We start from the raw sequence: 22473 nt of genomic DNA, 5'->3' as shown, positions 1-22473 counted from the left end.
CTATGTGTAGACATGAATCTAGTTAAAACTTCATATCTTCATGTGTTCGTAGGAATTGGCACACTTCTATTCATTGTTCTAATATAGGCATAATTAATCCTTATTCTGTTGAGTGGCTTCTTAGATCCTTGTATCCCCCCTATATAATAATAGTCTTTAATATTTCTATTTTTTTGTCTATACAAGATTTTTGCCTTGAGAAATAGCAAAATAAATATAAATTACAACTGCAGATTTGTCTTTGAGTCCTTCAGAGTAATTGCTCTTGGTTGTATTTGAAATGGCATTATGTAATTTTTTAGGAAATGCCTACATATTCTAAGCTAGGTATCATCAGAACTTAATATTGAATCATGCTCATTGTGATTAGATAACATTGTGATTAGATAACTCTTTGTCCTAATGAAGTCTGAAGAATTTTCCTCTAGAAAAATAATTTTGAACCCTAGCAAAAGAGTAAAAGTAGAAGGAATATCACCTCCCTACTCCTTAACTTGCTTGTATAGCTCTTATTTTGGTTGCATAAAATGTTTTTAACTTGTTATTTAGTGCTCAATTCATCTTTCTGGTGAAGAATGCCATTGTGAAATAGTTTATGAGACAGTGATCCTGGGTGGTTTCTGAAACCTCACCATTATACCAATTGTTATTTTGGTGTTGGAATTATATATAAACATTAATATACTAATATACATATATACATATAACATGCATAATGTGGAGATAGGCTTTTAGGCAAAAATAGAATAGCTCTTCTTGGAAGATCATAGAGTAGAAGAAAGTTATAGAAAACTGCCTCCAACCCTTAAATGTATCTGATAAACTTATAAACTCTCTAAAGGACCCTCTTTAATCAACTTTGTCATAGACAGCCACTTATATCCTTTTTTCACATGCTATCTTTAGAGACTAATGTGGCAAAACATATAGTACAATTTGCTTGGAAATTAAAGCCCCACATGTGCTTGCAATTGTACCCAAATCAGTACTAAATACTTTTAAAATATTTTACCAGAGTCCTGTTAATAGCAGCTTCCTTAAAATGACGCCTGATATTACATGATCATTGATCATCTTGAATGTTGTCTATTTCCTTTAATAAGAATTAAGGCTGTATTTAAGTATTTCTTAATTTTCTCTTCTGCCTATAAATTCGCTTTTGCTTCTGTTTGGGGATGTAAATTAAGGTAAAGTAGAAAAAGCTGAAGGCAATCTAGATGGATTCTAGGTTACTGTTCCATACTTTAAATCAATTCTAGACAGGAGGTTAACTGTGTTTGAAAGTTTATTGGGATTTTAAAAATTATTGATACTTTAGCCTTTGTCTTATCCATAAAATTAATATGACTATATTGGATATGAGTTATTTTTCCCCTGGGAACTAGTCTATGGGAACCAAAAGTCTGATTATTCTTTGTAACCATTTTTTTTTTTTTGTCTCAAATGTGACATCTGGCCCTAGGAAAAAGAACTGCATTCAGTAGCTTGAACTGTGTTAGTGGTATCTGGATTAGGGAAAGAGGTAGCTCTGACAAGCAAAATGGCTACAGATTAAGGAGCAGAAATTTATTTTAGAGATTGTCTGTATTTGTTCCCCCATCAGCTGTTTTAACAAACATTGGTCTACTCATGTAATATGATTTTTATTCCTTTCTAGAATGTAGAAGCCGACAATCTTCTGCTACTTGCCACTCTATTAAACCAAACTCTTCATTATCATCAACTGTGACCCCAGAAAATGGAACAACTAATGGATATAAGTCAGGATTCATTCAGACAGGTATGGAGGGTGGATATTTTCTTTGGGAATTTAAAGCTGCAGTTGTATATTTAGTTAGGCATTTTAAACTTGCTATTAGCTGGTTTGAATAGAGATCTTTAAAATGGAGGTATTACTTGAATTACTATTAGAATTAGAACTCAGTGTTAAAATAGGTCAGACTGTAGCCAGGATCTAAGATCAGACTTTCTTGCAAGTGCTAGACAGGGGATAGAGAAAAGAAGTGACACTGGTAGGAAATCTAGCTCAAATGAGGACCTGACTCTAGGTAGGACTTCTCTGAAGTAGACAATAGGTGGAAATCTAGATATGAGGGAAATATGCACAGAGCTATAGGTGGTAGGTTTTAGAGACATCCTCATGAAGACTGAAGTTCCAGCACAGGATTCTAGCTAAGCTCATGGAATGTTACAGGGAGCAATTCACCAACTCGGATGCTAAGTAAAATCCCAAGGTTTAGTCTTGGATCACAAGGGATGAAACCGTGATCTAGTTTCTAGGTGTAACCAATAACCCAATAAATTCTTAGTGCCTGAAACTTGGATATCATAACAGGATTAGCAGAATGGCTGATCTGATACTGAGTAGATAAGCTACTAGTCTAAGGTTCTAAAATTCCTCCAGCACTGACACAGTCCCTGAGGTCAGGGTAAGGCTGCAGGTGGGACTCAGTGGTTCCAGTTGACCACAGGGCTGTAACTGAAAAGATTGTCACAGATAGAGTTTGAGAAAATTACTCAGAACCAGTCTAAGTTATATCTTAGGCAAGAAGAAAAGTATTTTAAAGGAGATTTTGCATTTTTTTTTCAATTCACATGCTTTTTGGAAGTTCCTTTTACCAACTTTATTTAAAAAACTTCTTAGGATTTGTGCATTGACCTTGCCAATGTCTACTCAACCACAGCAAGTTGAAAAGACTATGTTAATTTATTTCGCTACTAGCATAACTTTCAAATTTATGTGAACTGGTAAATTGTTTCTACTTATTTTCAAGTTGGAGGTGATTATTAGGATATGTTAGCAGCACTAGCAATGATAATAAAAGCTAACTTTATTTTGTGGCATTTCTTGCTATATACTAGCACTTAGCTAAGTCTACTTCATCCTGGATAAGAAAGTCTACCTTTTAAACCATCTAGGAGATTCAGATAGAGTCTGTGAGCTAAGAGGAAAGGTTATTTCTCTTTAGAATAAATAAGAGAATATAGTGTCACTAGGTATTGAAGACAGAAAACAGTTGACATTTGGCTCTTGTCATTTAAAATAATGATGAACCTACAAGTCTGTCCTAGAATATTATTTTAGTAATTTGATGGATTCCATGGTATACCTTTTGCCATTAGATCTTGGGCTAATGAAATGTAATTTTTAAATGACAATATTAACAATATTTACTTCATTCCAACAAAACTTACTAAATCTTTATTATGTTTAAGACCCTTGTTAGATACCGTAAGACAGGATTCTTATACTTACTTATGACTATGATGATTTAAAAACCACTCTTGTCAGGAATATAAAGTCCTCATATTTACTAAGAGGATTAGGTGGACGTATAAATAACCAGTTGTAAGTGAAAATAGTGAAAAAATATTAAGATATTAATAAACAATGATGCGGTTTTAGTTATAACAGGACATAATTTTGATAACAAATGTTTCTTTGAATAGAGGAAATCAAGATTGAGGATTTGACAAAGACTCAGTTGCCAAGAAGAGACAAAGGCAGGGACAAGGACATTGACTAAAAGTGAACACAAGTGGCCAAGTGTATGCCAGTGTTTTGAATGTCACTTGAGGGAGTGTAATGTAAGGGGTAATGTGACCCCAAAATTAGTTATTAACAATTTTAGATCAAATCCAGAAATTTTAATTATAAATGAAGCTTAACATCTAGAACTTTCATCTTGATGAATTATGTTTGTAGATTCTTCATCAGTAATATCCTCATTCCTGCACATGTTGAAAGTCATAAGCTGTAAGGCTTTCAAGTGAGTGTGATAATGTTATTGCAAATGTTAGGTATGCCTCATCTCATTGACAGATAGATTGAGATTCATCTTTCTACAGGAGATTGTCTTCTTAATCTGTAATGGTGGCAATGTTTAGACAAATCTGCACTCGGTGACTGCCTGTGAGCAACGTTTCTTAGCCTGAAATGTAGGTACACACACTGCATCATATTTGAAGAAGGGATTACCCTGCTGTTTATACAGCTTTGCTTTGAGTTCAACCTGCCAAGCTCTAGATATTCTGCTCTGGCTGGATTGCTACTCAGCCCTTGCAGCACATTTTCTTTCAATATTTTACTGTCGTTAATAATTCAACTTTTTTTTTGTATCAATTCTCAGTGTTTATTTTTTTATTAATTAAAAAAATTAACAAAACATTTAGAAATCATTCCATTCTACATATACAATCAGTAATTCTTAATATCGTCATATAGTTGCATATTCATCATTTCTTAGTACATTTGCATCAATTTAGAAAAAGAAATAAAAAGACAACAGAAAAAGAAAACGATAATAGAGAGGAAAAAACAAAAAAACTATACCTCACATGCAGCTTCATTCAATGTTTTAACATAATTACATTATAATTAGTTAGTATTGTGCTGTTCATTTCTGAGTTTTTGTACCCAGTCCTGTTGCACAGTCTGTATCCCGTCAGCTCCAATTACCCATTATCTTACCCTATTTCTCTCTCCTGATGGTCTCTGTTACCAATGACATATTCCAAGTTTATTCACTAATGTCAGTTCATATCAGTGAGACCATACAGTATTTGTCCTTTAGTTTTTGGCTAGTCTCACTCAGCATAATGTTCTCTAGGTCCATCCATGTTATTACATGCTTCATAAGTTTATTCTGTCTTAGAGCTGCATAATATTCCATCGTATGTATATACCACAGTTTGTTCAGCCACTCGTCTGTTGATGGACATTTTGGCTGTTTCCATCTCTTTGCAATTGTAAATAATGCTGCTATAAACATTGGGTGTGCAAATGTCCGTTTGTGTCTTTGCCCTTAAGTCCTCTGAGTAGATACCTAGCGATGGTATTGCTGGGTCATATGGCAATTCTATATTCAGCTTTTTGAGGAACCGCCAAACTGCCTTCCACAGTGGTTGCACCATTTGACATTCCCACCAACAGTGGATAAGTGTGCCTCTTTCTCCACATCCTCTCCAGCACTTGTCATTTTCTGTTTTGTTGATAATGACCATTCTGGTGGGTGTGAGATGATATCTCATTGTGGTTTTGGTTTGCATTTCTCTAATGGCCAGGGACATTGAGCATCTTTTCATGTGCCTTTTGGCCATTTGTATTTCCTCTTCTGAGAAGTGTCTGTTCAATTCTTTTTCCCATTTTGTAATTGGATTGGCTGTCTTTTTGTTGTTGAGTTGAACAATCTCTTTATAAATTCTGGATACTAGACCTTTATCTGATATGTCGTTTCCAAATATTGTCTCCCATTGTGTAGGCTGTCTTTCTACTTTCTTGATGAAGTTCTTTGATGCACAAAAGTGTTTAATTTTGAGGAGCTCCCATTTCTTTCTTTCTTTCTTCAGTGCCCTTGCTTTAGGTGTAAGGAATAATTCAACTTTTAATCACCATTCCTTATGAAATATTTTATAATTTTGTGTAAGGATGGCTATATATTTATAGATATTTACACACATATGTTATATATGTATGCCACCCCCACCCCATGTATAAATGTATTTAATCAGGACAAGAACTCAAGAACAGATGAAAATGAAATCTTTACCTAACCCAAGGTTTTGACATTTTTCTACTATGTTTTCTTCTAAAAATTATGTTGTTGTAGCTCTTACATTTATACCTGTGGTCCATTTTGCATTTAATTTTCACATGTGGTATAAGGTGAGAATCTAAGTTCATCTATTTACATGATGATATCCAATTGGCCCAATTTATTGGACAGATTATCTTCTCTCCAGTGAATTGCATTTGTCAAAAATCATTGGGCTATAAATAAAAGGATTTATTTCTGGAAAAACTGATAAATTGGGCTTCATCAAAATTCGAAATTTTGCACTTCAAAAAGGCACAGGGTGCACGGGTAGTTCAGTGGTTAGAATGCCCGTCTTTCATGCAGGAGACCCGGGTTCAATTCCTGGACCATGCACCCCCCACCCCAAAAAAAAACACACACAACCAAGAAAATGAAAAGAAATGAGCAAAAGCCTGGGGAAAAAAAACTGCAAAACACATGTCTGATTAAGGATTTGTAGCCAGAATTTACAAAGAGCTCAATAATTAGAAGACAACCAATCCATTCAAAACATGGGCAAAGGGGTTGAATAGACATTTCCACAAAGAATATATACTAATGACTAATAGCACTTGATAAAATGGTCAACATCAGTAGTCCTTAGGAAATGCAAATCAAAACTACAATGAGATTCCACTTCCCACATATTGGAATGACTATAATAAAAAAGACAGAAAATAGCAAATATTGATGAAAATATAGAGGAAATATAAACGTGTTGCAGTCCCTTTGGAGTACAATTTGGCAATTTCTGAAAAGTTAAACATAAAGCTGCCATACAACGCAGCAATTCCACTCCAAGTATCTAGCCCAGAGAATTGAAAAATATAATCATTCAAAGCTTGCACGTAAATTAATTAATTGCACGTTACTAATTATAGCTACAAACTGGAAACCAACTAAATGTCAGCCACCTTGTGAATAGATAGTCAAAAATGTAGTATATATATCAATACAATAGAATACATTTTGGCAATAACAAGGAACAAATTATTGACACATGCTATGTCATGGATGAACCTTAAAAACATTATGCTAACTGAAAAAAACTAGGTACAAGAGATGATGTATTACATAATTCCATTTATAGGAAATGTTTAGAAAAGACAAATTTATAAAGACAGAAAGTAGATTAGTGGTTGCAGGAACAGGCAGTGAGAACAGAGACAAACTGAACATAGGTTGGTGCATCTTAACGGTGGGAGCTGAAAATGTTCTAAAACTAATTTATAGTGATGGTTGCACCGCTCAGTAAAGTTATGAAAAATCATTGAATCATATACTTAAAATGGGTAAATTTTATGATTTGTGAAATATACCTCAGTTAAGTTGTTTTTTGAAAAAATAGATTTTAAAAAGCTTCTCTGTGAGTAAGATGAGATCATTTGGAAGTGGGGGTTCCTCCATAAAAATATTAAAAATGTTTTATGATTGTTATAGTATAAAGATGAATACATTAATATTACATACTAAAGCACTTCCTTCATCCTAAAAGTTGATTTTTTTCCTTCTGTTTCTAAAGTAAGTTAAAACGTTTTCACGAACCCCTGAGGATATTGTAGACTGTAGGTTCTATGCTTACGAGAAGTCAGCCCTGTTATTTGAATCAGAGATACTGTCTTGGAAATGGTATTTTCCTGTCTGTGAGCTACTACAGGCAGGCTCAAAGTAATAAAAAAAACCCTTACTGTGTTAGGGTTGTGTATTAAAGTAAAAACAATTACATATGAGAGGACTTTCCCTACCATAACAAGCTTATAAAGCTTTAGTAATAAAGACAGTGTGGAGTTTGCACAGGGATAGAGATACAAGCAGTAGAATAGAGTAAAAAGCCCCCCCCAAAAAAGAGATTCACATACCATATAGATATTTCATACTTAACAGGGGTGACTTGCAGATTAGTGGAAAATTTCAATGAATGGTACTCAGAAGTTGAATAGTCTATGTTGAAAAAAAATGAAACTGTATCCCTATTTTATACACTACACAAAAATCAATTTCTGGTAGCTTGAAGATCTAAAAGTGAAAGGCAAAACTATCAGGCTTTTAGAAGATATTGTAGAATACCTTTATGATCACAGGGTTATGATGAATATCCTAAAATAGAGACAAAGAGGACTGATCATAAAATAAAAAATCTTATTTACTACATTAAAATGACAACCTCTAATTATTAGAAGACACCATAAAAAGAGAAACCATAAAAGACAAGCCATAGGTTAGGAGAACTTATGTGTAATGCATAAAACCAACAAAGGAGTAGTATCAAGAATATATAAAGAATGCCTATGAATCAATAAGTAAAAGACCAACCAGTAGAAAAAGGAGCAATATTAAACAGGCACTTCACAAAAGAGGAAATCCAAGTGGCTAATAAATTCATGAAAAGATGCTTAACCTCTTTGGCCATTAGGGAAATTACATTAAAAACACAGTGAGATACCATTATACACACACCAAATTGGCAGTAATTTGATATATGACAATAGTAAATGCTGATAAAGATTTAAAGAAATAAGAACTATCATACACTATTGGGGGGGTGTTAATTGATCCGACCGCTTTTCAAGTAATTTGCTGTATCATAGTAAAGCAGAAAGTATGTATATCCTATGATTTAGATGTTCCTCTCACTAAAGAAATTCTTGAACGTGTGCCCAAAGAGGTATTTCCAAGGCTATTCATACCAGTGTTCCTCATAGTTAATCCCCAAATGGAAACAATTCAAATCTTCATCAACAATAGCATGGCTAAATACATTTTGATTATAATTATGTAATGAAATATCATATAGCAATGAAAATGAACAAAAGCTACATGCAGCATTATGGATGAATCTTATAAACATAATGTTGAAAAAGAGCTCTTCATGAAAGAATCTATCCAATATGACTTGGTTACTGTTAAGTTCAAATACAGGCAAAACTGGACTACCGATCTCTGACCAGAGCTGTTCTGTGCTCAGGGGCGCATAGAAGCCTGGTGATGGTCCTTGTCCTCCAGAACAGGGATGGAGGAAATATCTGCCCAAGAAGAAGCAGGATCACCAAGGGTCCAGTTGCAGTCTTTGGAGACTCAATCTGAGGGTCTGTCCCCAGAGCCTCAGGTCATTCAGGAGACCAACATGGAACAGGGACTCACTAGGGGTAAAAGAAAAGGTGGCTGGTGGGCATAAATTGCCACATCCCATTTTCTTCTCTAAGAGTAGGATTTACACTTTCCAAGCCTGATGGGATCTCCCAGCTGGAACAAGATGTACAGATCATTGATCTGGAAACTAAGAATAGAGAAGTCTTAAGAGCTGGCTGCTCAGATGGAGCAACCAGAGAAGAGCACAAATTGATTCCTAAGCAGAAAAGCTCTGAAGATGTACATTCACACAAGGTGAGAATAGGAAGACTCAAACAGGTTATTGCTCTAGTTTCTGAGACTAGAGAAGTGTATAAACCTGAGGATAAAACAATAAGGCTTCAGGGAATCCTAAGAAATTTGAGAGAGTTTAGACAAATAACAATCAGCAAGAAAACCTGCACCAATGAGAAGAACAATGAATGCAATGAACCTAAAAAAGCTTCAGTAGGGACTCTAAAACTTTTATACAAACCAGAGAGTTTTTAGATTACAGAATACTGATGGCAATTTCAAGTAAGGCATGAGCCTCAACCAGACTTTAGCTGCTGGTAAACATGAACAAATGAGTCTAACACAGAATTTTCAGAATGGGGAAATATAAGAGAGGTTTAATGGATCTCTCCCATCTTGCTAAATGTAAGAGCATTCTACTTGAGAAATCGTATAAATGTAATGCATGTGATAAATCCTGTAGTCAGAGCTCAGACCTAATTCGGCACCAGAATTCACACCAGAGTGAAATCTCAGAATTGTGAAGACTGAATCTTCAGCTGTTGTGTGTATATTACTCAACATTAGAAAATTAGAGGCCCCCTCTCTCTACTGTGTGGTGGTGACTTCTACCTCATGCCTAGTTGAACGTAAGGGTCCTGTGAGAGCAGTGAATGTGGGTTGACTATTTTAAGACATCAGGAATTAATTTCAGCGAAAATTCCTATGCATGTAGTGAATGTGGGAAAGACTTCAGATTGAGTTCACATCTTACTCAGTGCTAAAGAATTCACCACAGACGAGAAACCACATGAATATAATGAATGTGGAAAAGTCTTCTGTCAAAATGCGTTATTCAGCATCACAAAAGTCTCAGGAAAGAGAAATCCAGCAAATGGAATAATTATAGGGAACGTTTCTGTTATAGCACAGGTTTTACCTGCAACAAGAGGTTCTTCCCATAGAAAATGCCTTTGATTGTGGTACACATAGAAAGAACTTCAGTCAGAGCACACTTTCTATAACAGCAAAGAATTCCCACCAAAGGTAAACCTTAGCATAATGAATGTGGGAAGGCTTTAAGTCAAAAGTTCAGGCTTCAACATCTGGGAATTCACATCAGAGAGAAATCTCTTATGCATTGAATGTGGTATAGTCTTCGGTCATAGCTCAACTCTTACTCAGCATCAGAGAAATCACACCAGAGAGAAACCCTACTGTGACAATAGTAGGAAAGCTTTTAATATTCGGAAAGCTGTAAAACTTTTAACCAACAGTGTATCAGTGAGAAAACCTGTAAATGTACTGAATATAGTAATACATCATGGTATTTTCATACCTTAGTTATTCCTGAGACACTTGCAGAATTCATACTGGAGTAAAATTCCATCTCTGGATTGAATGGGAAAAAGCCTTCAGTCAGAGTAACTGCTTGATTCAGCACCAACTTCATGCTATACAGGTAGCCTTTGAATGTAGTTGATGTGTATGTATCAAAGGGCATCAGCCATATTTGAAACCTTTATTCAAAATCAAAGAATCTAAACCCACGAGAAGTCATATGAGTATAATAAATGGCAAATCTTGGTTACAGGTTTGTCTTTTACAACCTCAGAATAGCCACACTAGAATCTGATGTAATGCAAGTGGAAAAATTTACATCATATTTCATATTAATAAACGTAAAAACTTATATTGGGGAAAAAAAACAGACAAAATTGAACTTTTTTAGGAAGGCAGTGGTTACCTTTGGGGAGAGGGAGGGAGATGGTGTGAGAAGAGCCATAAAGGAGGCTGCTGAGTTGGTGGCAGTGTTTTGTTTACTTTTTTTCCTTGTCTTGGATGGTGGTTACATGGTATTTGCTTTTATTAGTATTTTTAATTATACATACATGTTTTGTATATATGCTTCTATTTTAATATATCTCAATGGGGAAGAAGGCAGATTTACCCACTCAAAGTACATACATGTTCTCACACTTTGAGAGCAAAGGTTTCATAGGCCAGGGATGCTGTGGTGTAATAATGTTCTGGTCCTTTTGAGTTTTTGTATTTCTCACTGTGGTTATTCTACAGTTGTAGTTGTAGAGCTAAAGAATGGAGCCAAGCAGTTGTCTTTGGTCTCTGAGAAAGGAGAGAGGGCCAACCATAAATGGAAATTTCTAAGTGCCAATACTTTTCCTTCCCTGTTACCTATTGGCCTCTTCTCCTTTGTCTTCCTAGAGTTTGAAACTCTCCTGCTGCCCTCTCTATGTCTAGAATATGTCATGATGTGCCTCACCCAACTCAGGACTGCCTTGCTCACATAGCCTCATCATTGTCTCCATTTCCCCCCATTACAATTCCCCTGTTGCTGGTGATAGCCGTTTAGAAAGCAGTTTCCATCAGAACGCATCTTTTTAAAATTTTTTTTTTAATTGTTGTATATTATATATTCACATACCACACAATCATCCAATCATCAGTGGTTTACATTATCATCATATAGCTGTGCATTTATCATCACAATCAACTTTTTTCCTTGTGAAAAATAACATGTAAAAAAAAACAAACTTCAAAGTACATCACAACAATTAGCTGTAAAACAGATTTCAGAGTTTCAGAATTTTAGGTTTTTACTTCTAGCTACTCTAAGATACTGAAAACTGAAAGAAATGTCAATATAATGAGACTACATCATTTAACTGTCCCTAAAATGAGGCTGTGTTTGTTCCTTTCCTCTTTAGAATTGTCCTCCTTTGAGCCTCTAAGCTTCCTTTCCTCTCAACTTTGAAGCAAGGATAATGAAAACTACTTCTAGCAAGTTTTTCTAAACTTAGTTCTTTATAGTTATTCAAAGTAATTCTTTACTGAAACACAGTATCCTTTTTCCGAATGTGATAAAAACTCTGTCACACAGATTTGCCTACTCCCAACTAGAAAGTGGGAACATGTAGGATCTTCCTTTAGAGTGTAAACTTCTTAAATGTGGGGATTGTATCTTTATCTTATATCCACATTGTACCCCAGAACCTAACTTAGTTCCTGGCTTGCTGAAGGGGCTCAATAAATATTTAATGAATGGATGGATGGGAGGGAGAAGGAAGAAAACCAATGCTTATTCCTCGCCAGGCAGGGAAGGAAACTGAGGGCCATGAATATGCTTGGGAGACTCTTCTTCCTGCCCAACAAAAGGAGAAAAATACAACTATTTAGTGAATATAATGAACAATGGCCCATTTTGTAGAAATGAAGAAATTCTAAGTAATAACAGTGAAATATCATTTTCACCTATTACATTAACCAGAGCATTTTGTTTGAAGTGGTAATATTCAACACTGGCAATGAGTGATATTTAAAACTGATGTTCTCAGCCAGGCTAGTGGGAGTGAGCAGTGATATGACCTTTTAAGAAAAGAATTTGGCAATATATAATAATATTTAAAAATTTATATCCTTTGATTTCATAATCTCACTTCAGAGGGCCTAGCCAAGAAAATACCTAAAAGGAGAATCAAGATATTTACTAATAATGTCTTTTATATTAACTGAAAATGACCTTAGTAAAGAAACAGTTGATGAATCATGGCATACCCACATAATAAAGATGGATGCTAAAGGTAATTATGAGCATTATGTGGCCACATAGGAAATAATTCTGTTAAATAAAAAGAAAAAAAAACATAGTAGAGAAAACTGTTTATTTTTATTATAGCATGCAAAAATATGTGTAAAAAAAACCTAGAAAGACATATACTAAAAGATAAAACAATGGTTTATGGGAGAATATTTTAGTTGATCTGTTTCTGTTTCTGAATTTTATTTTATGCTATAAATTTTAGTAAACTTTAAGCCTCTCAAAATTAAGCCAAATGTGTAAGTCAGTAGAAAATGTCTGCTTTTTACTGATCTCCTTCACGTTCTTTATGTGTAGAAACGGGTCAAAACCTTACACAGACAAGTCCAAGATACAGCTAGAAAGTAACAAAACCAAAGCTCAAGCTCTTTCTCTTTACTATTGAACAATTTTGTTGGGCAACACTGGGTACTAGAGGCTGGGGATAGGACAGTGATTTTTATCTCTACCTAGAATTCTCTAAAATGCTTATGTGTCTAAAATTTCAAGAGCGAGTAAGGAGAAGGAGGAGTAGGAAAAGAAGAGTGGGAACCCCAAGGTTAAAAATTAACAGTTCAACTCGACTTCTGTGTCTGGCCAAAATGGAGAAAGAAGGACTGGAATTGCCCTTCCACCTGAAACAACAACAGGAAACAAAAGAAAACAAAACACCAAAATTCCAAGCAAACAAAAATACATTTAAAATAATTTTCATGACCCTGTACATCAGGCAATGAAGGGCAGTGATTTTTGCAGAAGGGAAATAAACTATGTGATTCTTAGTATTGCCTACTTAATAGATTAAGAGAGTTTCCAGACTGTGACCCAGGGAGAGGGAACTGCAGTGGAGCTCAGAAGACTCTCTGAGTTGAGTAGAAGGGCCAAAAATCTGGGACAGCAAGGCAGCTAGAGTTCATAGTACTGAGTACTCAAGGGAAGACAGCTACACAGAGAAGACACTCTAGTTATGTGCAGAGGGATACCTTAAGGTTTCAACATAATATTAATCAGTTAATGCATGTGAGGAGACTACTCTAAGCCAGGGAATAGTACCATCCAAAAAGATTAGAGGAAGCAGTGTTGAGAATGACAGAGCCAAGTACATTGCTTCCCACCAGCCAAACAGGAAAAGTTCATTATTTACAGGGCAGGGGATAGGGTACTTAGGAAGGTCTTGCCTCAGTAATGGAGAATAATAAGCCCTAGACTGAGCATAGGGCTCCCAACCCATCTAAGATACCATAAAAGCAAGACCCAAAAGGATTAAACTCTTTCTAATAACTGAATTTTAGAATGAAGCTTAAGAATAGTTGTAGTGATACAAAAAGATCTAGCTTCCAAGAAGTTAAAGTTCAGAGTGTCTGACATCCAGTCAAAGATTGCCAGGCATTCAGAGGCAGGAAATTATAACTTTGATCAGGAGATTAATCAATTAATTAAAACTAACCTACATCTGACATAAGAATTAGAATTCGTGGAAAATAACACCAAAACAGTTATACCTTTATTTAATATATTCAAAAAGTTAAGTAGAGACACAGATGATATAAAAAGACTCAAATCAAACTTCTAGAGATGAAAACTGCAATATCTAAGATGAAAAACACTGGATGTAATTGACACCATAATAGTTATTGCAAAAGAAAATATTAGTGAACTTGAAGATACAGTAATAGAAACTATCTGCAGTGAAACACAGAGAGAAAAAGGAATAAAGGAAAATTAAAAAAACATCAGTGAGCTGGGGCAACTTAAAGCAACCTAATATACTAGCAATTGTAATGGTCAAAGGAGAGGAGGGAAAGAAGAATGCAGAGGGGACAGCAATGTTATTTGAAGAAATAATGGCCCAAACTTTATAAAGTTGGTGAAAACTATAAACCTACAGATCTAAGAAGGTCAATGAAGCCCAAGTGCAAGAAACATGAAGAAAAATAATACCAATACACATCATAGTCATGTTACTCAAAACCAGTGATAAACAGACAATCTTAAAGCAGCCAGATATACATGTCTGTATGTCAAAAAAAAATGTTAGGTACAAAGAGGAGGAACAAAAAGAAGCATACTTCATATTTCTTATGGAAAACAATGTGTTAAACAGTGGAGCAACATCTTTAAAGTACTGAAAGCAAAGAACTGCCAATGTAGAATCCTATATTTAATAGAATATCTTTCAAAATAGAAGGTTTAATAGATATGCTTTCAGATGTACAAAAACTGAAAGAATGCATCCCCAGCAGACTTGCTCTATAAGAAATGCTATAGAAAGCAGTTCAGGTAGAAGGATAATAATACTAGATGGAAACCTGAATCTATACACAGAACATATACAATAGAAGACAGACCTGGAAATGGTAATTACATGGGTAAATATATGCAATTTTTTTATTATTTAAATTGTCATAAAGGACAATTGATTGTTACACACATATAATAACGATATATTGCAGAGTTTATAATATATGTAAAAGTAAACATAGGATGATATTATAAAGGCTAGAAGGGGAGACATAGAACTATACTATTGTAAAGTTCTTATACTATATATGAAGTGGTGTAATATCACTTGAGGGTACATGATGATGAGTTAAGATATGTACCATAGACCCTAAAGCAACTACTAAAATAAACAAAGAATTATAGCTAAGAAGCTAACAAATGAGATAAAAAGGAATCATAAACTTGATTTATCTGAAAGATGTCTGAAAAAGAGAATAAAGGCAACAAAGAATGTATGGTACAGTAAAAAGCAAATAGCAAGATGCTAGACTCATACTTAGCCACATCAAGAATCAAATTAAATGTGAATGGTTCAAGCACCCCAATTAAAAGACAAGTAATTAGACTGCATAAAAAAAGCAAGGTCCAACTCTACTACCTACATGAAATACAATTAAAATATAAAGATATGAAGAGGTTAAAGGTAAAAAGTTTTTTTTTTATCTAACCTGTTAACACTTGTAAAAAGAAAGCTTGCATGGCTATATTAATATTAGGCAAAGTAGGTTTCAGAGCAAAGAATATTACCAGAGATTAAAATAATAATTTAAAAATCATAAAGGTGTCAAGTCATCAAGAGGACATAACAATCCATAATGTTTGTGCATCTAATTAGAATTCAAAATATCTGAAGCAAAAACTGTTACTGTTTTGAAAGGTAGACAAATCTGCAGTTATAGCTAGGTATTTCAATACCCTTCTCTCCATAACTGATGGAACAGGTAGACAGAAAATAAGTAAGGTTATATAATATTCAAACAGCACTGTCAACCAATTTGAGCTTATTGGCATTTATAGAACAATCTACCCAACAACAACAGAATACGTATTTTCCTTAAATTCATATAAAACATTTACCAAGATAGATCAGATTCTAGACCATAAAACAATTCTCAGGAAATTTTAAAGGATTCAGGATATACAGAGTATGTTCTCTGGCCAAAATGCAATTAAATTCGAAATCAGTAACAGAAAAAATTTTGGAAAAATCCAAATATTTAGAAATCAAAATACTTCTAAATAATCATGGATTAAAGGAGATATCAAAAGGGAAATCAGAAAGTATTTTGAACTTAATGGATATGAAATGACAGATCAGAATTTGTGGGGTACCATTAAAGTAGTATTAAGAGGGAAATTTTTAACTCTAAAACTATACTAGAAAAGAAGAAAATCTCAAAATAAATTATCTTAGTTTCCACCATAAGAGATTAGGAAAAAAGAAGAGTAAATTAAACTCAAGGTAAACAAATGAAATCAAGCTCAAAATGTCAATCAATGAAATTGAAAACAGAAAAATAATAGAAAAACTTAGCTCCCAAGCAACTCCTCTCCCACCAGCCCTTTCCAGCCCTGAGCCACATCCAACCTTCAGAGATGTCTTCTTTATGAAATCCTGAGCCCTCCTCCTTGGGTTCTGGGGAAAAAACAACAGGCTCCATTCTCACAGGACTTCACTCTGCAGTGATCCTCTTTAAAACATATGCACATGTACACAGTTGACCAAGAGCCTACTCTGAGGCGGTACCACAGGGAAGATGCTGACAGCCAAGGGCACAACTCTAGTCCTCGGACGACGCATGGCAGAACAGATGCATTTTCATCTAAATTTCAGACAAAAAGGAACCAAGCACTCCCAGTAGCCAGCAGAGAGATGGAGCGCTCCTCTTTGGCACACCGGGGATACCATGTCCCCAGAGCACCAGCCACACCACCACTAGGACAAAACCGTTTAGCAGGCTCAGAGTAGGCCGTGGAGGAAACCTCTCAAGGAAAGAGAGGTTCCTGGACAGCTCCTAGAATCGGGGTGGACTGGAAGAGAGGAGAGACCCTTCTCTTAGCAGCTGAGACAGAAGTTACCCAGGGTTGCTGGGTGGGAGGGACCCATCTGGCCTGAAAGGACTTAAGCACTTACTGCCCCCTCCTTGGCTCCGTACCTCTCTCCTGGGCACCTCCAAAAGCCACCTGGGCTGCTCCACCCATTGTTACTCTCACTAGCTCACAAACTGGAGTTTCCAGTTAAGCTGTTTTTTCTTCTCATCTTTTTTATCACTTTAATGATTTATGATCTGCACACAATAAAATTCACACATTTTGGTTAAAAAATCAGTAAATAAAAAAAATAATAGAACGAATTAATAATACCAGAAGTTTGTTCTTTGAGAAAACCAATAAAATTGGTAAACTCTAACCAGATTGATAGGAAAAAAAGTGGGAAGTACAAATGACCAGTATTTGGAATGAGACAGGTAGCGTCATTAGATATTCAAGGGATATTAAAAGGATAATGAGGGAATGTTAGGGACAACTTTGTACTGGTAGATTTGACAACTTGAATAAAATGGCCAATTTTATTGAAAGACATACATTATAAAACCTTAATCACAAAGAAATAAATGACCTGAATAGCCTTGTATCTATTAAACACATTGAAACTGTAGTTAAAAATCTTTCCTTAAAGAAAACTGCAGACCCAGATAGCAGGTTCTATAAAACTTTAAGGAAGAAATAATTCTACCCAAAACTCCTCCCCAAAATTGAAGAAGATGGACTACTTCCTAACTTATTCTAGAGATCAGTTTTACCTTGATACCAAAATCAGATAAACTCTTGCAAAAAAAAGAAAACTTCAGACCAATAATCTTCATGAAATAAATATAAAATTTCTTTAAAACTTTTAGCAAATAAAATTTTAAAATATGTTAAAAAGATTAAAAAATCATGACCAAGTGGAGTTTAACCTAGAAATGCATGATTGGTTTATCATTTGAATATCAACCCATGTAATTTACCCTGTTAACAAACTAAAATTTTGTTTTAGTTTAATAAAAGAGCTTATTATCGCAGTAGATGCATTAAAAAAATTTGATAAAATCCAGCATCCATTCCAGATAAGTCTCTTAAACTAGAAATGAAAAGAAAATTCCTAAACCTGATAAAGGGCAAAAAAACTAATGGTAGAAGACTAAATGCTTTCTCTTTCTAAGACCAGGAATATGTCCACTCTTCTTTTATTCAGCATTCTACTAGAGGTTCTAGCCAATGCAACCATGCAAGAAAAAGAAATAAAAAGTATCCATGTTGGAAGGGAAGAAGAAAAAGTGTCTTATTTACAGTCCACATGATCATCTATGTAGAAAATTCAATAAAATATACAAAAGAGCTACTAGAAACTAGAAGTGAGCTTAGCAACATGACAGGATGTGAGATTGATATACAAATATCAGTTGTATTTCTATATTCTATCAATAAACTATTAAGAATTAAAATTTGAAATTAATAATACCCCTGTCAACGCTAAGGGACACCTAGGGCTTTATTTGAGTTTCTACAAAAGTTTCATGCACTAAGGTTACTTTCCAGAAACCTATAACCTCCAAGTGGCTTTCTGGGCCAGATAAATCCTGAAATCCAGAGGGGCCAGCCTCGCCAAAAACATCAACTAGTTCCATCCCCCTATCCCATATTATCCACACCCCTTTCCAACATGAAAAAGTTAGAATGTGCATACGCTGAATGCCCCTAAAGATTAGGAGAAGGATCGAAGGAGAAGGAGTTATAACAGAGAAGATAGGATTTAACAAATGAATATGACTGCTGAATCTTTATATTGGTATTTTTTTTAGTCTCCAGTGTCTTGGTGCAACTAGAAGGAAAAAACTAAAATTATGTATCTATAACCCATATCAGACTCTGTAATCTATTCTATAACTATTTGTCACAGTGTACTTTGAAATTTATTGCTTTTTTCCATTATAGTTCACAATAAAAAATGTCTAAAAAATAATACCATTTACAGAAGTATCAGTAACATGAAATATACAGGGATAAATTGGACAAAAGGTGGAAAGAACTGTACCCTGAACACAAGAAAACATAGTTGAGAGAAAGTAAAGAAGATTAAAAAATGGGAGAGATTTACCTTGTTCCTGAGGTGTAAGACTCAATATTATTAAAATGTCAGTTCTCTTCCAAATTGATCTGTAGATTGAACATAATCTCAATCCCAATCCCAGAGGCTTTTTAGGTAGAAATTGACAAGCTAGTTCTAAAACTCATATGGAAATACAAAGGACTGAAAATAGCCAAAACAACAATGAAAAAGAATAAATAAGTTGAAAGACTAACCCTACCTAATTTCAAGTAGTAGTATAAAGCTACAATAATCAAAACAACATGGTACTGATGTAAAGATACACAAATAGATCAGTGGAACAGCGTAGAAAGTCTAGAAGTAAATTTACACATCTGTGCACAACTGATCTTTTAACCAAGGCACAGAGGCAATGAAATGAAGAAAGGATAGTCTTTTTATCAAATGATGCTGGAACAATTGGATATCCATATGCAAAAAAATAACTGGAATCCACATCTCATACCACATACAAAAATTAAATCAATTGGGTCCTAGACCTAAGTATAAAACATAAGACTATAAAGCTTCTTCAAGAACAAAAATAGAAAATGCTTGTGATGGGTTAGGCAAAGATTTCTTAGATACAACACCAAAAGCACAACTCATAAAAGGACAAATGATAACTTGGACTTCATCAAAATTAAAAACTTCTGCTCTAAAGAAGGTAACGATAAGAGAATGAAAAGACATGCCACAGATTAGGAGAAAATCTTTGCAAAGCATATAAAGGAATTATATCCAGAAAATATAAAGAAATGTCAAAACTCAATATAAAAACATCCCAGCTTTACAAATGGACAAATGAAATATGAATGGCAATTAAGCACATGAGACGATAACTAACATCATTAGTCATTAGGGAAATGTAAATAAAAGTCACAGTGTGATACCACTGTACTGAAACACTAAGAAATTGGGAATATGAAATGGTATAACCACTTTAAAACACAGTTTGGAAGTCTTAAAAAGTTAAATATACACATACCTTCTGGTATAGCCATTACATTCTTTGGTATTTACCCATAAGAAAAGGAAATAATATGCCATACAAACACTTGTATACAAATATTCATAGCAGTTTTATTTGTAATAGCTAAAGACTAGAAACGGTCCAGATTTCCATCAACAGGTGAGTATATAAATTATTGACTATCCATATAATGTAATATTAGTTATCAATAAACAGGAATGAACTGTTGATACTCATAATGACATGATCAAGTCTTAAAATAATTTTGGCAAGTGAAAGAAGCCAAACAAATAGGAACAATACTGTATGATTACATTTACATAAAACTCTAGAAAATGCAAACTAATCTGTAGTGACAGGAAGCAGATCAAAAGTTGCTTGTAGATGGGGAAGTGAGGGAAATGCAAGAGGGAGAGCTTGCAAAAAGGCATGAGGAAATTTTGGGGTGTGATAGATAGGTTCACTGTTTCAATTGTGGTAAGTGTGTCATGGGTATATACATATGTCAGAACTTATAAAATTATGTATTTAATTATGTGCAGTGTATTGTATGTCAGTTACACCTCAATGAAGTTGTCTGTAAACCAACAGCATACAAATTGGTTGGAAAAATGTCTGATTTAACATAAATTTTAGGGAGAAAATATGTTTGTGTTTTAATTAAATGCTGGCTCTGTTTGAGTTAACAGAACACATGGCTGAGAAAAAATAAAAAAATAACCCTAAGAGTGCATTAATAGAAATATGGTGTCTAGACTGAAAGGATATTCTTCATTTACTTTTAAATTTTTATTAGAGAAATTGTAGGTTTACAGAAATATCGTGCATAAATTACAGAATTCCCATATACCACCGTATTATTAATACCTTGCATTAGTGTATTACATTAGTTGTAGTTCATGAAAGAACATTTTCATAATTATACATGAACTGTAGTTCGTCATTTACATAGGGTTCACGTATTGTACTGTTCTGTTTTTTAAAATTTCTATTCTAGTAACATATGTATGACCTAGAAATTTCCCTTTTAAACACATTTACATATATAATTCAGTGCTGTTAATTATGTTCACGGTGTTGTGCTACCATCACCACCAACTGTTACCCCAGTAGAAACTCTACAGTTTAAGCATTAACTTACCATTCCCTACCTCCCACCCCAACCTCAGTGAGATCATACAATATTTATTCTTTTGTATATGGCTTATTTCACTCAACATGATGTCTTCAAGGTTATCTGTGTTGTTGTATGTATCAGAATTTCATCCCTTTTTACTGCTGAATTATATTCTATTGGGTGTGGTATATATATATATATATATATATTCTCCACATGTTGATGGATATTTGGGTTCTGTCCATCCTTTGGCAATTGTAAATAATCCTGTGGTGAACGTCAGTATGCAAATACGTGCTTTCAGTTCTTTGGTGTATATACCTAGAAGTGGGATTGCCACGTCATGTGATAATTCTATTCTTAACTTTCTGAGGAATGGCCAAACTCTCATCCACAGTAGCTGCACCATTTTACATTCCCACCAGCAATGAGTGAGTGTTCCTGTTTCTCCACATCCTCTCCGATATTTGTGATTTTCTGTTTTGTTGTTTGTTTTTTTTTTAAATAGTAGCCATTCTACTGGGTGTGAAATAGTATCTCATGGTTTTGATTTGCTAATGATGTGGAGCATCTATTTATGTGTAATTATTATTTTTTAATTTGTTTGTTAATTAAAAAAATAAACAATAAAACAACATGCATAATCAGTAATTCACAATATCATCACTTAGTTGCATATTCATCATTTCTTAGAACATTTGCATTAATTCAGAAAAAGAAATAAAAGGAACACAGGAAAGAAAAAAAAAAAAGATTATACCTACCATACCCTTTACCCCTTGCTTTCATTGATCACTAGCATTTAAACTAAATTTTATTTTAGCATTTGTTCCCCTATTATTTATTTTTATTCCATATGTTCTACTCCTTTGTTGACAAGGTAGATAAAAGGAGCATCAGACACAAGGTTTTCACAAACACACATCACATTGTGACAGCTGTATCATTATTCAATCATCCTCAAAAAGCATGACTACTGGAACACAGCTGTACATTTTCAGGCAGTTCCCTCCAGCCTCTCCATTACATCTTGAATAAGAAGATGATATGTACTTGATGCATAAGAATAACCTCCACGATAACCTCTCGACTCTGTTTGGAATCTCTCAGCCATTGACACTTTGTCTTATTTCACTCTTCCCCCTTTTGGTTGAGAAGGTTCTCTCAATCCCTTGATGTTAATTCTCAGCTCATTCTAGGGTTTTTCTCAATCCCTTGATGCTGAGTCTCAGCTCATTCCAGGATCTCTGTCCCACATTGCCAGGAAGGTCCACACCCCTGGGAGTCATGTCCCACGCAGAGAAAGGGAGGGTGGTGAGACTGCTTGTTGTGTTGGCTGGAGAGAGGGGCCACATCTGAGCAACAAAAGAGGCTCTCTTGGGGGTGACTCTTAGGCCTAAATTTTAAGTAGACTTGACCTATCCTTTGTGGGATTAAGTTTCATATGAACAAACC

The 22473-nt window shown here is 34.6% G+C and overlaps 1 protein-coding gene, 1 long non-coding RNA gene and 1 pseudogene across 7 annotated transcripts in view; 2 read left to right on the top strand and 1 right to left on the bottom strand.

Annotated features, from left to right (window-relative positions):
• The window catches only part of GREB1L (GREB1 like retinoic acid receptor coactivator), a 353788-nt gene that overhangs the window by 201685 nt on the left and 129630 nt on the right, over positions 1-22473 (top strand). For all 6 annotated transcript variants that reach the window (XM_077135830.1, XM_077135828.1, XM_077135832.1 and 3 more), the window contains exon 8: positions 1658-1780. In XM_077135830.1, coding sequence (XP_076991945.1) covers positions 1658-1780 — 123 coding nt within the window. The remainder of the gene's footprint in view (positions 1-1657; positions 1781-22473) is intronic.
• Positions 1-22473, bottom strand: part of LOC143662261 (uncharacterized) — a 55489-nt gene that overhangs the window by 2879 nt on the left and 30137 nt on the right. The gene's annotated exons all lie outside the window — the stretch shown is intronic.
• On the top strand, positions 8587-10267 carry LOC143662764 (zinc finger protein 655-like; annotated as a pseudogene).

The sequence above is a fragment of the Tamandua tetradactyla genome, chromosome 18, assembly GCF_023851605.1.
Source record: "Tamandua tetradactyla isolate mTamTet1 chromosome 18, mTamTet1.pri, whole genome shotgun sequence".
Taxonomy (NCBI): Eukaryota; Metazoa; Chordata; class Mammalia; order Pilosa; family Myrmecophagidae; genus Tamandua; species Tamandua tetradactyla.
This window is presented reverse-complemented; position numbering and strand designations above follow the sequence as displayed.